At 41.5% G+C, this 13,776-nt stretch overlaps 1 protein-coding gene across 1 annotated transcript in view; it reads left to right on the top strand.

Annotated features, from left to right (window-relative positions):
• The window catches only part of GPC5 (glypican 5), a 985,999-nt gene extending 972,725 nt beyond the window's left edge, over positions 1-13,274 (top strand). Inside the window, exon 8 of the mRNA XM_026662819.1 lies at positions 13,117-13,274. Coding sequence (XP_026518604.1) covers positions 13,117-13,274 — 158 coding nt within the window. The remainder of the gene's footprint in view (positions 1-13,116) is intronic.
• Positions 13,275-13,776: the final 502 nt, after the last annotated feature.

The raw sequence follows: 13,776 nt of genomic DNA on the forward strand, positions 1-13,776 counted from the left end.
CTAATAAATTTGTTAGTCTCTAAGGTGCCACAAGTACTCCTGTTCTTTTTGCGGATACAGACTAACACGGCTGCTACTCTGAAATTTTTCAGTAAAGAATTTTAGTATCAGTTTCCAATGACAGAGATGGCAATTATATATGCTTATACAGACAATAGATCCCATGATGAAAAAGTCTCATGCCCTCCAAATAAATCATAATAAATATTTTTCCCTAATACCTTTTTTTTCTTTTTCATTGAACTTTCTTTCATCATGTATCATCTTAGCTAAAACAGCTTCAGTGAAGAAACAATGAGTTGAAAGTACTAGGAAATTAAGTTCACTAAACTGATTTATAACTCAGATGAGAAAACCCATGGGCAATGCTGGATAATTGATTTTTCTTCAATATTAAGACGTAAAAGTCCCCAAAGCTTCTTGTGAATATTTTTTTTGACAATTCTTTAGGCTCTAAAGATTATCTACTTAATTTATCCTTCATTACCTGAAAGCTAAACAAAGTAAACCAGGGCCACATTGTATACTGGGTTAATTTCTCAGTTCTCAGCACAGACATCTGTTACGTCACTATTCAGCCCTCACTTCTTCTAAAGCCAGTTATCACAAAATTACAAAGAAATGTGTTGTATAACTGGTATAGATACAGTAAACCCTGGCACCTAAATTATCTCCATGTTACTTTTTAGTAAAGGCCCAGTTGTGCCTTGGAGACAGGTGCTGATCCACATAGGGGCTCATGCACTGTTGCTCTGCTTCATTTGACTCTACAGATTGTACTGTGTTCCAAGGAAGTACATTGCTTCCCAGAATTCAGATATGCAGGGCAATATACCTGCTGTCACCCCTCTCAAAGGGAGTGCAGCATAGATACACTGAGCTGTATCTGCTCCTATCTCTCAAGAGTCATGTTACCCATACTTCCCTACTAGTGCTACTCCCTAACACCTAAAAGTGTGGAGCAGGGCCTATGGGAATTAGTGATTTGTCAGGTAGGTTACATAGGCGCAGCCATGCACCATCCCGCCAGCTGAGTCTTCATTACCCACTGAGGCTCAGTCACATGATCTTGACATGGAAGGACTCCATGGCGTTGGGGTTGAAGGAAGAGCTCCATTAGCTCTAATCTTCACTGTCTGGTAAACTTTTGGCCATTGTTTGGTGTTTTGTGGTACTCTCAACTCATTCATGCCTAAGACCACCAAGGGGGGACATGGTATGACCCTAATTGATTAATTATCTTAATTTTCTCCAGTTTTTCTTACTGTGTAAAGTTATTACTCAAAACTCATTACTGATAAATATAAGAATATTATAAAAATATAAGAATCATATTTCCTAAAGTTAGACTTGTCCTTTAGGGGGGAAAAATGACTCAGACTCCTTGAAGTTAGACATGCTCCTTGAGAAAAAGAGTGCTGGTATTAACCACTTCTATGTTCCCTGGATATAGTTAAGAAACTCTTAGCAGTATCACCATCTATATTTTCCTGAGCCCTCTGTTATGACAGACATCCCCCCTCTGTACTCCTCAGAATCTCTACCCTATCAAGCTCCTGCTTGCCTTGCCTCTAAATTCTCCTGATCCATTTAAGAGCTGCATCCATATGTCCATATTCTACTCCCCACATACTCATTGTTCCTCATTCACCTGCACACTTTCAGAAGCCCTGTACAAGTTGATTCTCAATTTCCTCATAGTATTCATCCTCCTTTTTTCAGACAACTCTTCATTCCCAAGTACCACAGTCATAGCTGCATCCAAAATAATCTTCCTGCAGCACAATCATAAATCCCCTATCCAAACCTCATGAATTCTCCCAGTCTCATTAGAAGTTTCATCATGACTGTCCTTCCAAATCCTGGCACATTTCTACAATAACTGGCACTTTTCTTCACACGCCACAAGATGTACGAAACAAAAGTATGCTCTCTATTTTATATGTATAAGTATTAAATGACTGCAGTGAGTTTCAGCTAGGACCCTGTATAAGAGTGCCATTTTGCAAGAGCCACATCCTATAAGATTTTCCATTTCTCAGGCATGCAGCCCCTCTTATTTAAAATTCCTCCTAAAAAAAGGCACTTTTTATGGGCAAGAACAGTCTTGGGAAGCACCATGGACACTGCTGGAATTTAACAAATACAGCAAACAATGATATAATTATTTTGTAATAATAATATTTGAGACTCACATAAAACGTGTGTGCTGTCAGAGTCATAATTTGGATCTTCTAGCACAGGGGTTCTCAAACTTCATTGCGCCATGACCCCCTTCTGACAACAAAAATTGCTACATAGCCCCAAACCATGGGCCCTCCCAAGTCCCCCCACCCTAGCAGGAGGATCAAAGCCAAAGCCCGAGCCCCACTGTCCTGGGCGGAGGGGAGGGCAAAGCCGAATCCCAAGGCCCACTGCCCCAGACTGGGGGTGGGGGGGTGTCAAAGCTGAAGCCCAAGAGCTTCAGTCCCAGGAGGAGGGGCCTGTAACCCTGAGCCCCACCACCATGGGCTGAAGTTCTTGGGCTTCAGCCTAGTGCAGTGGGGCTTGGGCTTCACATTTGGCTCCGGGCCCCAGCAAGTGTAACACCAGCCCTGGCGACCCAATTAAAACGGGGTCATGACCCACGTTGGAGTCCCGACCCACAGTTTGAGAACCGCTGTTCTAGCATGTGGCAGGAAGGGCACTGCACACCAGGAGAGTTCCTTTTCTTCCTCCTCAAAGCTAATTGGATTCTCCCAAATAACGCATGGAAAAACACCTGACAACCTCATTTTAACTTGAAGAATCTCCTGACCTCCAGTGTGTGTGATTCAGCATACAGCAGACAGTGGAGTGCGGGGTGTGTGAAGTGGTCTGAGGTAGGAGTGCAGAGGTTGCTATGAATGTGGGGATGAGGCTTGCTCGGCTCCAAACTTGCCCAGGCCAATGGCAAACAAAGTTGTTATTGCTGAGATGTCTATTTAAAATGAATTTGGTGGTCTCAGTCCAGTTCCCTGTAGGCAAGGAATAGCAGAAAAGCCATTGGTGCTGACTGCAGTGCTATTGGCAATCTCAGCAGAGAGGCTCAGGAGTCAATGGACGTGTAAAGTGTCACTAGGGTTGGCCCTTCCAGGTCAGGGTTAAGGCATGTTACTGATTGTTGTTACCCTGCTGCTGCACCTGTTCTGTGGATAAATAGAACAGTTCAGCCTTCAGAGCTGTCAGTCCTGTCAACTTTCACAAGCCTTAAATACACACACACACACAAAACCTTTGAAAAGAGGCTGGAGATGATAGAAACTTTTAAAGCTACTATACCGTATTGACACACACACACTTGACTGTAATATGTACCACAGTGCTTTGTGACATGCTTTGGTTAGTTAATTATTACTAAAACAAATAAGAAAAATATTTTTCCACTTCAGCCACTTCACAGATGGTGGTGAGTGCAGACATGTGTGAAGCTTGGCAGGTTTGCTTTGTCGGGGTTTGTGCAAACATTGTATTTACTTTTGGATCCCAGGGGTTCGCTTTCTATCACTGCCTCGCAGGTTTGGCTTTAAACTGGAACAAACCGAATATTTCAGTTACATTGCTGAGCTTTATCTGGCTTTCCATTAAAACACTGGCTTTTGCATGATATTGACATTAAACCAGACATTGCTCATAATATAATGATTAGTGTAGACAGCACCTCCACCAGTTGATGGTGCTGCGTCCTTATCTTAGTGTTAAGATAGTGTTGTCTTGTATGTTGTTATGTTGATCTGACCTGCAGGGGTTATCAGGAAGTTCAGTTGTGCCTGTTTGTACTGGAGTTGGTTCAATAAATCTGTGATTCTATAAGTAGCAGTGGCTTCAAGATGGCAAAAGCACTTTTGCCTGAGAACAAATGCACCAGCTATGCAGATGAGACTGGAATCTATGAGCACCTGACAGACTTTGATGGCTTGCTGTCTGTGAATGCATGGTCTGATACTTGGATGGGGTTGCCCAAACCTTATACGAGAAGTTTCGCAATGCAGATTATGATTCTTATAGATACTTGCATGACTGCTCTGAAGGGGGATTGGCCCTTTTGAAATACCAGAAGGAATGGCAATCCAGGGCCGGGGGGAGGGACACCCCTGCATAGTTATTTGTTTGCATTGAGGAGACAGTTCAATAGGGCTTTTCCCTGCACCACCTTCACCGGTACATGGCTCTGGGGAAGCAGACCCTGCTGCGCTGAATCTGGACCTGGCAATGAAGAGAGGGGCCTATGTCCAGTGGAAAGCTCTGAGACACTCCTGTGTAAAAAGTCAGCTTATAAATGGTTTAGCAGGAGAACTTCATAACCTGCTGGTGAAGGACTATAACTAGGGCCCTGCCAAATTCATGGCCAGGAAAAAAACTTCAGACCGTGAAATCTGGTCTCCCTCTGTGAAATCTGGTCTTTTGTGTGATTTTACCCTATATTTACAGATTGCATGAGGTGAGACCAGTGTTTCTCAAATTGGGGGTCCTGACCCAAAAGGGAGTTGCAGGAAGGTCACAAGGTTATTTTATGGTGGGTCACGGTATTACCACCCTTACTTCTGCACTGTCTTCAGAGCTGGACAGATGGAGAGCAGCGGCTGTTGGCTGGGCGCCCAGCTCTGAAGAAAGTGCCTCCCACCCACCAGCAGCAGTGCAGAAATAAGGGTGTCAATACCATACCACGCCACCCTTACTTCTGCGCTGCTGTCGTCAGAGCTGGGTGGCCGGAGAGTGGCGGCTGCTGACTGAGGACCCAGCTCTTCCGGCAGCAGCGCAGAAGGGTGGCAATACCATACCATGTCATCCTTATTTCTGCACTGCTGCTGGCAGCTGCTCTGCCTTCAGAGCCTGGATCCCGGCCAGCAGCCACCACTCTCCAGCTCTGAAGGGTGTGCTGTCGCCAGCAGCAGTGCAGAAGTAAGGGTAGCAGTACCACAACTCTCCCCCCCCCCAATAACCTTGTGACCCCTCCACAACTGCTTTTTGGGTCAGGACCCCTACAATTACAGCACCGTGAAATTTCAGATATAAATAGCTGAAATCATGAAATATATTATTTTTAAAATCCCATGACTGTGAAATTGACCAAGTGGACCTTGAATTTGGTAGGACCATAAGCATAACTTCCTGGATAAATCTATGGACCAGATTATGTGCAGAGTTCAAAATGTGGAAGAAGAAATTGGTGTTTCCTTAAAAGCATCAGCTATTAATTTCCCGTCTAATGGTGACTCCTTTATACCATATACACAACACTTGAAGAAATGATTGCTAGTGAAGTGGCTAAAAAATTGAAGAGGCCCAAGTGCAGTTTTTCACAGATGTCCCATGGGACCAAAAAGACTTTCCTGAGTGGGCCCCAGGCCAGATGATATTTGGCAGGCGATGCGGAGGCACAGGCCAATAGAGACAGAATTGCCCAAGCAGAGGGAAGGTACATCAAGGGAAACTAGAAGTTGCTGATGTAGTAGGGCTACCATCAGCAACTATTAGAATGGCCCATGTGAAGAGCTGCCCAGATACCCATTAATATGTGTCTGGAGACATCGGTGGCTAGAAAACCACAATGCTATTGGACTAAGGATCTGAAGTAAATCTGATTTACTTTAAACACCTGGTGCTGGGAGGGAATAAAATGTGTATTGCAGGAGTTGAATTGGAGTAGAATCATCACCTACTGCAGACAGCAGGGAAAATCCAGCTCCCTCTGAACTTGGGGAGTCTTCATAGTAAATGGACTTTGGCTGTGGTCACCAATATTTCTAGCACTGTTGGGAGTGGATTTCATCCCTGGGCATCACAAAAATTTGTTGGATGTTAATAGAACTCACTTGTCCCTGGCCAATATTCAGATACCCCTACTGTCGGTAGGAGGAAGTGTGGACCCCAGGTGTGGTTTTATATTCAAATAAATCCACTAGTCTTTAATAATTCATTGTTAATAATTTAACAACAGTCTTTATTAGATAAATAGTTAACATATATACAGACCATCTTAACTCCTCCCACTGTCAGTTCACACACCCTTAAGATTCTACTCATTTTTTGAAGCCAAAGTTAACACCACATCTCCTTTCTTTTATTTGTTTTATCACAAATGTACTCCTATATAAAAAATATCTGAACAGTTGTAACAGGTCTTCTTTGACACAATAACCATATAATTTCTGTGTTAGCTGTGTTACTGAAGTTTTCTTATTACTTAGAGAAATGATGTCATTTTCATTTTCTCACTGCTCTTGTTGCTGTACTATATCATTTCTTCTTTCAGTTGAGTCTTGTCTTGCAGGTGACAATTGCAAATGTCTCTGAATTTGTCAATACATTTGACCATTACTAGTCATGACACTATAAGATTGAGGTACTACCTCTTTTGTTACTGGGGCTTTCTGAGTCCAGTTCCTACCATTATAGATACATGCACTATCATTCACTTTCAAATAAGGTAGTTTATTGATCTTCTAGCATAATAATTCTTTTGATACAAACTTGACTGATATTTCTATTTATTCTTTTCCTTATATATTCCTGGAAAAAAACATAGTGTTTCTAATCTTTTCTGTTACATAACAACTGTACAGGTGATAAACCTTGTTATAATGGTGATGTTCTACACTTTAATAACACCAAATATAAATTAGTATTCATTTCTTCAGCTTCTGTTAGTAATCTTTTTCTGTTTTAACACCACTTTCAACTTACCCATTATATTGTAGTCTGGATTTGATGTAATATGTTTGAAATCATATGCTATGGCAAAACTTTTAAACTCTTGACTGTGAAATTGAGGTCCATTATCAGCCATTACCATATTGGGAATGTTATGCTTTGCAAAAACTGATTTAATTTTACTAATGACTTTTTTCGCACATGTGTTTTCTAGTATAGATATTTCAGGAAAATGTGAAAAATAACCAACAACTCTAACATATGCATGTCCGTTATATTCAAATAAATCCCAGAAGCTGGGAATGGATGATAGGGGATGGATCACTCAATGATTGCCTATTCTATTCACTCCCTTTTAAGCACCTGGCATTGACCACTGTCAGAAGACAGGATACTGGGCTAGATGGACCATTGGTCTGACCCATGGCTGTTCTTATGTTCTTAAAACTACTTTGGACTACTTGAATAAATGTCATAGGTCATGATATTTCTATATTTTTGACATATTCCACATTCTTTTATATAGTCCTCTATGTTTGGATTCATTTGTGGCAAAATCAGAACCTCTTTTGCTCTATGTTTTTATATATTTCTATCCCTAAATATTCCTCATGTATGCATTTCATCATCTTTGCTGGTAACCCTAAAGGAATTACTATTACCTTTAAACAGAATTTCTTCAACTACTGATAAGTCTTGAATAAATTAATTATATAGCTTTGGTATCATTTGCTTATTATATCCTTTTTCAATAGCTGTGCTCCACACTGAGGAGCAACTCTTAGAGCCTCAGAGGTGCTTCTACCATACCTACAGGGGGAGAGAAGGAACAGCTCCCTGTGGTGGCTCAGAATAAAGTTGTGGTGAAGTCAGGTCATCATTAAATAGTACCTCTAAGGCAGGGGTTCCCAAACTTGGTTCACGGCTTGTTCAGGGTAAGCCCCTGGCAGGCCGCGAGACGCTTTGTTTACCTGAGTGTCCTCAGGTACGGCTGCTCGCAGCTCCCAGTGGCCGCGGTTCACCATTCCTGGCCAATGGGAGCTGTGGGAAGCGGCGCAGGGGCTTACCCTGACCAAGCCATGAACCTAGTTTGGGAATCCCTGCTCTAAGGATAAAAGACTGCTTCGGTGAACCTGTACGAATGTTTGAAGCTACCAATATTGAGTCAGGTTTGTTGTTTAACAGAACTCTGTTTCCAGCTGGACCAAAAGAGGAGTTCTGGGTAAGAGCAATTAATGGATTGACCAGAAAGTGTAGCTAGTGAAAAATCAGATGATGGGGGCAGTGTCCAATGTAGCTGGTGTCTCAAGGCCTCTCACAGGGGCAGAGGTCAAGACTGTGAAGCAGCCCAGTCAGAAAAAGAGCTAGGGGTTGACTCCGCAGAAGCAGCTGTAGGAGGCAATGAAAAGAAGTGTTTAGAACAGCTTCTCTTACAATGTGCTAGTGTGTTCTCTTGGAATAATGAAGAACTTGGGATGTGTGATTGGTTGCAACATCGGATGGTATTTAAGCAAGGGAGTATTTCTGTGGGGTACGTCCCATGTCATATTCCCCTTCTGTATAAGGTTACAGTGAAAGAGAAGCTAAAATCACATTCAGGAGTATGGCCTGCTTGAACAATGTATTTCACCATAGGCATCCCCAATTGTAGTTGTAAAAAAAACTAATGGAGACTGGAGAATATGCATTGACTATAGAAGTCTTAATTCACAGGCAATTCACAATAGGTACCTACTTCCCCACATTGGATAAAATGTCAGGAGCAGAATATTTTAGTAATTTTGTTTTGGTATTTGGATACTATCTAATTAAAGTGGCACCTGAGGATTGAGAACAAAACTTCCTTTGTGACACCCTGTGGACTGTTTCAATTCCACACAATGCCTTTCAGACTCATGGCTGCACCAAGCATGTTTCAGAGGGTAGTAAATGGCCTAATCCAAGTTTTGAGAACCGAAGACATGCTCACATATTTAGATGACTTCATTTGTTTCCATAAAACATGTGAGGGACATCTGGTAGGAGTATGAAGTATTCTAAAGCTTTTTAAGGAGTCAGGGTTTAAAGTTTCAGGAAACAAATGTTAGTTTGCAAGGAGTCTCATCACCTTCCTCAGGACATATAGTTAATAAAGATGAGTTGGAACCCTAACCCTAGAAATTGAACATTATAAAAGACTGGAAGGTTTCCACAAACCTGGAAGAGGTACAGTGGTTTATGGGGCTCTGTGGATTCTACAGGAGATTTGTAAAAAAAAAAAAAAAAAAAATTGCAGAGCAGGCAGTGCTATTATACAAATTAACGAAGAGCAAGATTGTCTGGATGGATGAACACCAAAAAGTGTTTGAGTCACTGAAGGAAGGACTTCTAAACCATTCTGTGCTTAAATTCACAGATCAGTCTTGTCCATTCATGGCAACCTGTGATGCATCAAAGGTTGCTGTCAGATTTGCATTTAAACAAATTGAGCTTGATAGGCACAGAGTGGTGACTTTTGGGGATCGCAACTTAAATGAGAGGGAAGCCAAGTATTCAGCTACAGAACTGGAGAGTCTGGCTATTGTAGAGGCTCTCACGGCCTATTGTCTCTACTTACTAGGTACAGAATTCAGTGTAAACACTCCACAATGCCCTGCAGTGGCTCCTTACAAAGCACAACCCAGAGGATGCTGGTGGAGATGGATTCACAAACTGTCTGAATATACATTCACAGTTCACCGTATACCTGGAAAGCAAAATGTGGGTGCAGTTGCTCTCAGCAGTAGTGAGGGCAGTGAGAATAAACTCAGCCAGGTCTTGTGAGGACATCTATCAAGAACAATCTAAGGACCCTGAGTTCTGTTCGGTGCACCAACAGATCTACTAAAGGAAACCTAGTCTGTGGAGGTTCAACTCAGTTCAGGAATGATTATCCATTGATCCAGCTACCAAGTTGCTGAAGTATTATGGTAACAGGATTATCTTGCCAGCAAGCTTACAAAGAACTGGAGTGTCTTCATGCTAACAAAGCATCAGGCTGCCTGGCTTATGAAAAGACACTGAGCTGGTATCAGACAGATTTTTTTGGTTGGGCTTGGCTGCTAATGTTAAGGACTGGGAACTTTCCTGTCTTACCTGTCAAGAAAGGCAAGTGCTGTCAAGAAGAGGTAGAACTCCTTTTCAAGGAAATGCTCCAACCTACTAAGCTCTAGGAGTTCATAAAGATTGACTTGAAACACCCTCTACCTGAAACACCAGCTGGAAATCAGTATTTGCTGGTAGCACATGACATCTTTTCAAAGTATGTGGTATCACAACTACTGAAGGAGAAAAGGACTGAGACAGTTAGAGATGCATTGACAAAACATGTAGTGTTGCAGTTTGGCCCATGAGACTGCATTTGCAGTGATCAGGTGAAGGAATTTGAATCATTGTTGTGACACAAGGTTTGCCAACAACTCCGGATAACCAAGGCGAGGTCCAGTGTTGCCCACTTGCCAAGTAATAAGGAAGTAGAAAGAGTAAACTTCACTTGGTTTTATGCTTAGAGTCTCAGTCAGTGAAGACCAGCAAGACTGGAATTCAACGTCACCTGTTGTCACCATTGTATATAACACCAGTCAGTACTCATCTAGCCATTACTCTCCTTATGAGACTTTTTTTGGACTCCACAAAACCACGCTTCTCTGTGACTTGATCTGCAGGCGGCAATAACTGCCAAGATCCTCTGCACCTATACAGGTAGGTAATGTGACTGAGTCCTATATCAGGGACCTGAGGACAGCATTCCAGAAGGTGGAGGAACAAATGAGCCAGAAGTGAGCATGCCAAGCACAAAATACCAGAAAAAGGAAAATTATATGCCCATCCAGGAAGGAGAAAAGCAGCCTGGAACAAATCCCAAACTTATTCCTTTTTGAAGGGGACCTTCCAAGTGGTTAAGAAACTAAACAACTTATCCTGATTAATACAAAAACAAGAGCTCGCCCTTTTGTAGTGAATCGAGAACTGGTGCACAGATTCATTGAAAGAAAGGTGAGGGCAAACAGTGAGGATGTTCAATAGCTAACCAAGAGAGATGCAAAAGAGGATTTGGTGGTATTCCAATTCTGAGCAGATGCATGTGGCTTGTAATGGGAGACTGGTTGTAGAGGAGGAATTAGGCTACACTGCCTTGTGAGAAGAGGCAGCTATATTGTCTCTGGCCATCAGGCCACATGGCCCTGCGACAGAGGGCCTCCCAATTGACTTGGCCATCAGGCCAAGGCCATCAGAGAGGGCAGCCTGATTGACTCTAGCTATTAGGCCGCACATCCCTGTGAGACAGGGCAGCCTGATTAACTCTGGTCACTAGGCTATACCACCCAGAGGCTAATGGTGGTCAAGTGGACTTAGCCATAGGGCTATAACACCATTTCCCAGCACCTAAAGGGAGAATGGGGGTGCACTTGTCCCCTGACAGTGCTATATTGTTACCTTAGTGTTAAACTGAGATTGTGCACAATATAAATATGTCACGTGGGCTAGAAAAATGCATCACGTGGGCTGGATTTGTCTTAGAGGCTGGAAATTTGACACCCCTGCTGTAGACTCTCTTATAAATCCACTGGGCCAAATTTATCTCTGTTATAGCCATGCAACCTTGTTGAATTTAATGGAGTTGCACAGGTGTAGCTGAAAGCCAAATTTAACCCAATGAATTCACTATGAAGTAGCACAGTCTGTGGAAGCGAAGCTTTCAAATGAAGGAAATCTTCACTGAAGAGCTGGACAAGTGACCCAGACTATCTGCTTTCTGCTTCCATCTCCCACACCCCTGAGGAAAAATGCCTTGATCCACCCTGTTTGGTGATCCATTAAACCCTGATTCAGTGAAATACTGAGGTATTGATCTTTTCCCAGGGAGACTACACAGTGAGCATGATCAGGAGGACTTACTTCCCCTCACCCCCTGCTCCCTATTGTTACTGTCTTTCCTTGTTTTCCCACTTGCATTGTACTCATGGATCTAATTTTCACAAATTCCAGGCAATCACAATAGATCGATAAATCCACACAAAATAGCAGTCCATTCTCCTGTCTGAGTGCAACAGCAAAGAAGACAAACAAATTCTAGTAGGTTTGACAGACAACATGATTGGCTTTCATCTACTCTTCCTTTAACACATTTTTTCAAAGCTACAGGAAAGAGATTTTAGTATGTACAGTAAGTTCACAAAGGGCACTTTTCAAGCTACATGTAGGAGAAAAGGAGTACTTTTAGCACTAAAATAAAAAGTAGTTAGCCTGAAAAATAAGGAAGTAGCAGAGAGCTGCTTCAGCTTCTGGTTAAATTCTAGCTTAACAAGAAGTATAAAACCATGACTAAAATATTCATACTCCATCATAGTCCCTAAAAGTGTAATGGAATCGTGAGTTTATTCATCTTCGCTAATGATGCAGAAGGGTGAAAGAAGTCCTAAACAATGAATAATAATGCAGGAACTCAGATTGTAGAATCAATATGTCAGATCAGTAGAGCTAAGCTTCTTTATAATGCCTCTGTTCCAGTGCAATAGAGCTTACCTTCTGAATTATATATGTATTGACATAATTACATAAATATTGACTTTGCTTTATATGAAGCCTTTTTCAGTCTCAGTGTAATTACAATGTCAATATGTGTTGCATGTGATAACATTGAATTTAGACTTGTTAATTTTGATTGATAGTGGCATACCACAAGCTATTATATAGGATAAGACAGTCTAGAAGTATGCACACAAAATGGAAAGCAAATGACAATGCTGTTATAGTTGAATGTGTCTCCAGACCCTTCTACTTATGATTATTGAAACAGGTACTGGAGGTGTAATGGATGACTGTAATATCCTTGTTTCATATTTTGTCAGAGAGGAAAAAAACTTCTTATATATGTTCCTAAAGTTCAGAAACATTCACCCAGGAGCGGAATAAGGGTCTGCCTTGTTTACAGTGTGTCTTAGAATGTGACTTTATGTTGTGAAGTCCATTTTTCTCCATGCCAAAATGGAGGCCCTAAAATCCTCCATCAGTTACACCTTCTTTTCATCTAAATTCTGGATTCACACACCTGAAAGTTCTAATAAAATTATCTCCATCTTCTTTCAAATTTAAGATATGAGTAGTTGACTTCTGGGTACTCCTGGGACTCACAAACTATTCACTTCAGTCTGTGAATATTTGCTTAGGTACAATTCTACAATAACTGCTCTGTCCAGTAGTGCTAGGGCTGTGAATTACCTCCAAGGATAAACTGCCATATAGAGTGGCAGGTGTTTCTAGATGCAATTACGAAGAGTTCTGAATTTGGCAGTAACATAAAGAATTAGAAACCAAACTGTGACAGTCTGTGTGCTCTGTATATTTAAATTTGTTCTAGCTGTATCATGTTGCCAGTAGTGAGAAAGCGTGCATCATCCTGTATTTTCTTATTTGTCTCAGCAGGGATGCCAGGCAAGACAAACCTCAGTGACGTAAAGCAAATCCATCAAACAGACGGTGGCAGCACTTTAGACACAACTGGAGCAGGATGTACAGGAATGGCTGCTTATATGACATTTACGCTGATTGGTGTGGCAACATTACTTCTCAGTCTTTGGTAAATGTGCAGCTCTGTCTTGATATAAGTATCTCATTGCAGTCTGTTTGTTCTCCCGCACAAGCCTGGAATAAGACATTGAACGTAGCAATATTTATGGTAGCCTGATCCTAGGTCTACATATTGACAAAATTGTTTGCTTGTGTAATATATTTCGTAGGTCTTTTTAACACCTGTATAATTAAGCAAAATCATATTTCTTTTTAGAACATTATGTTACAGATATAATAGCAGTATGTTGAACTTGCTGAACTCTGAACTACTTTTAAAAAAGAGAAACCTGATTTAACTTTTCAGCATTTTTGTATTTGAAAATCCGGTCTCCTTTCTGTTTACAGAAAAATGCCCCCTATAAGGCTTAAAAACTAGAATTTGTACATCTCATGAGTAAATGGGTGAAATTTTAAGTCTAAACTATTTTCTGTGAAAAATGAAGGTTACACAACACTGAAACATTTTGCGAATTTATGTTAGTTTTGGTGAATTGTTCATGTCTAAAACCAAAC

This window comes from Terrapene carolina, unplaced genomic scaffold (assembly GCF_002925995.2).
Source record: "Terrapene carolina triunguis isolate 2854851 unplaced genomic scaffold, T_m_triunguis-2.0 Scaffold21, whole genome shotgun sequence".
In the NCBI taxonomy this organism is placed as follows: domain Eukaryota; kingdom Metazoa; phylum Chordata; order Testudines; family Emydidae; genus Terrapene; species Terrapene triunguis.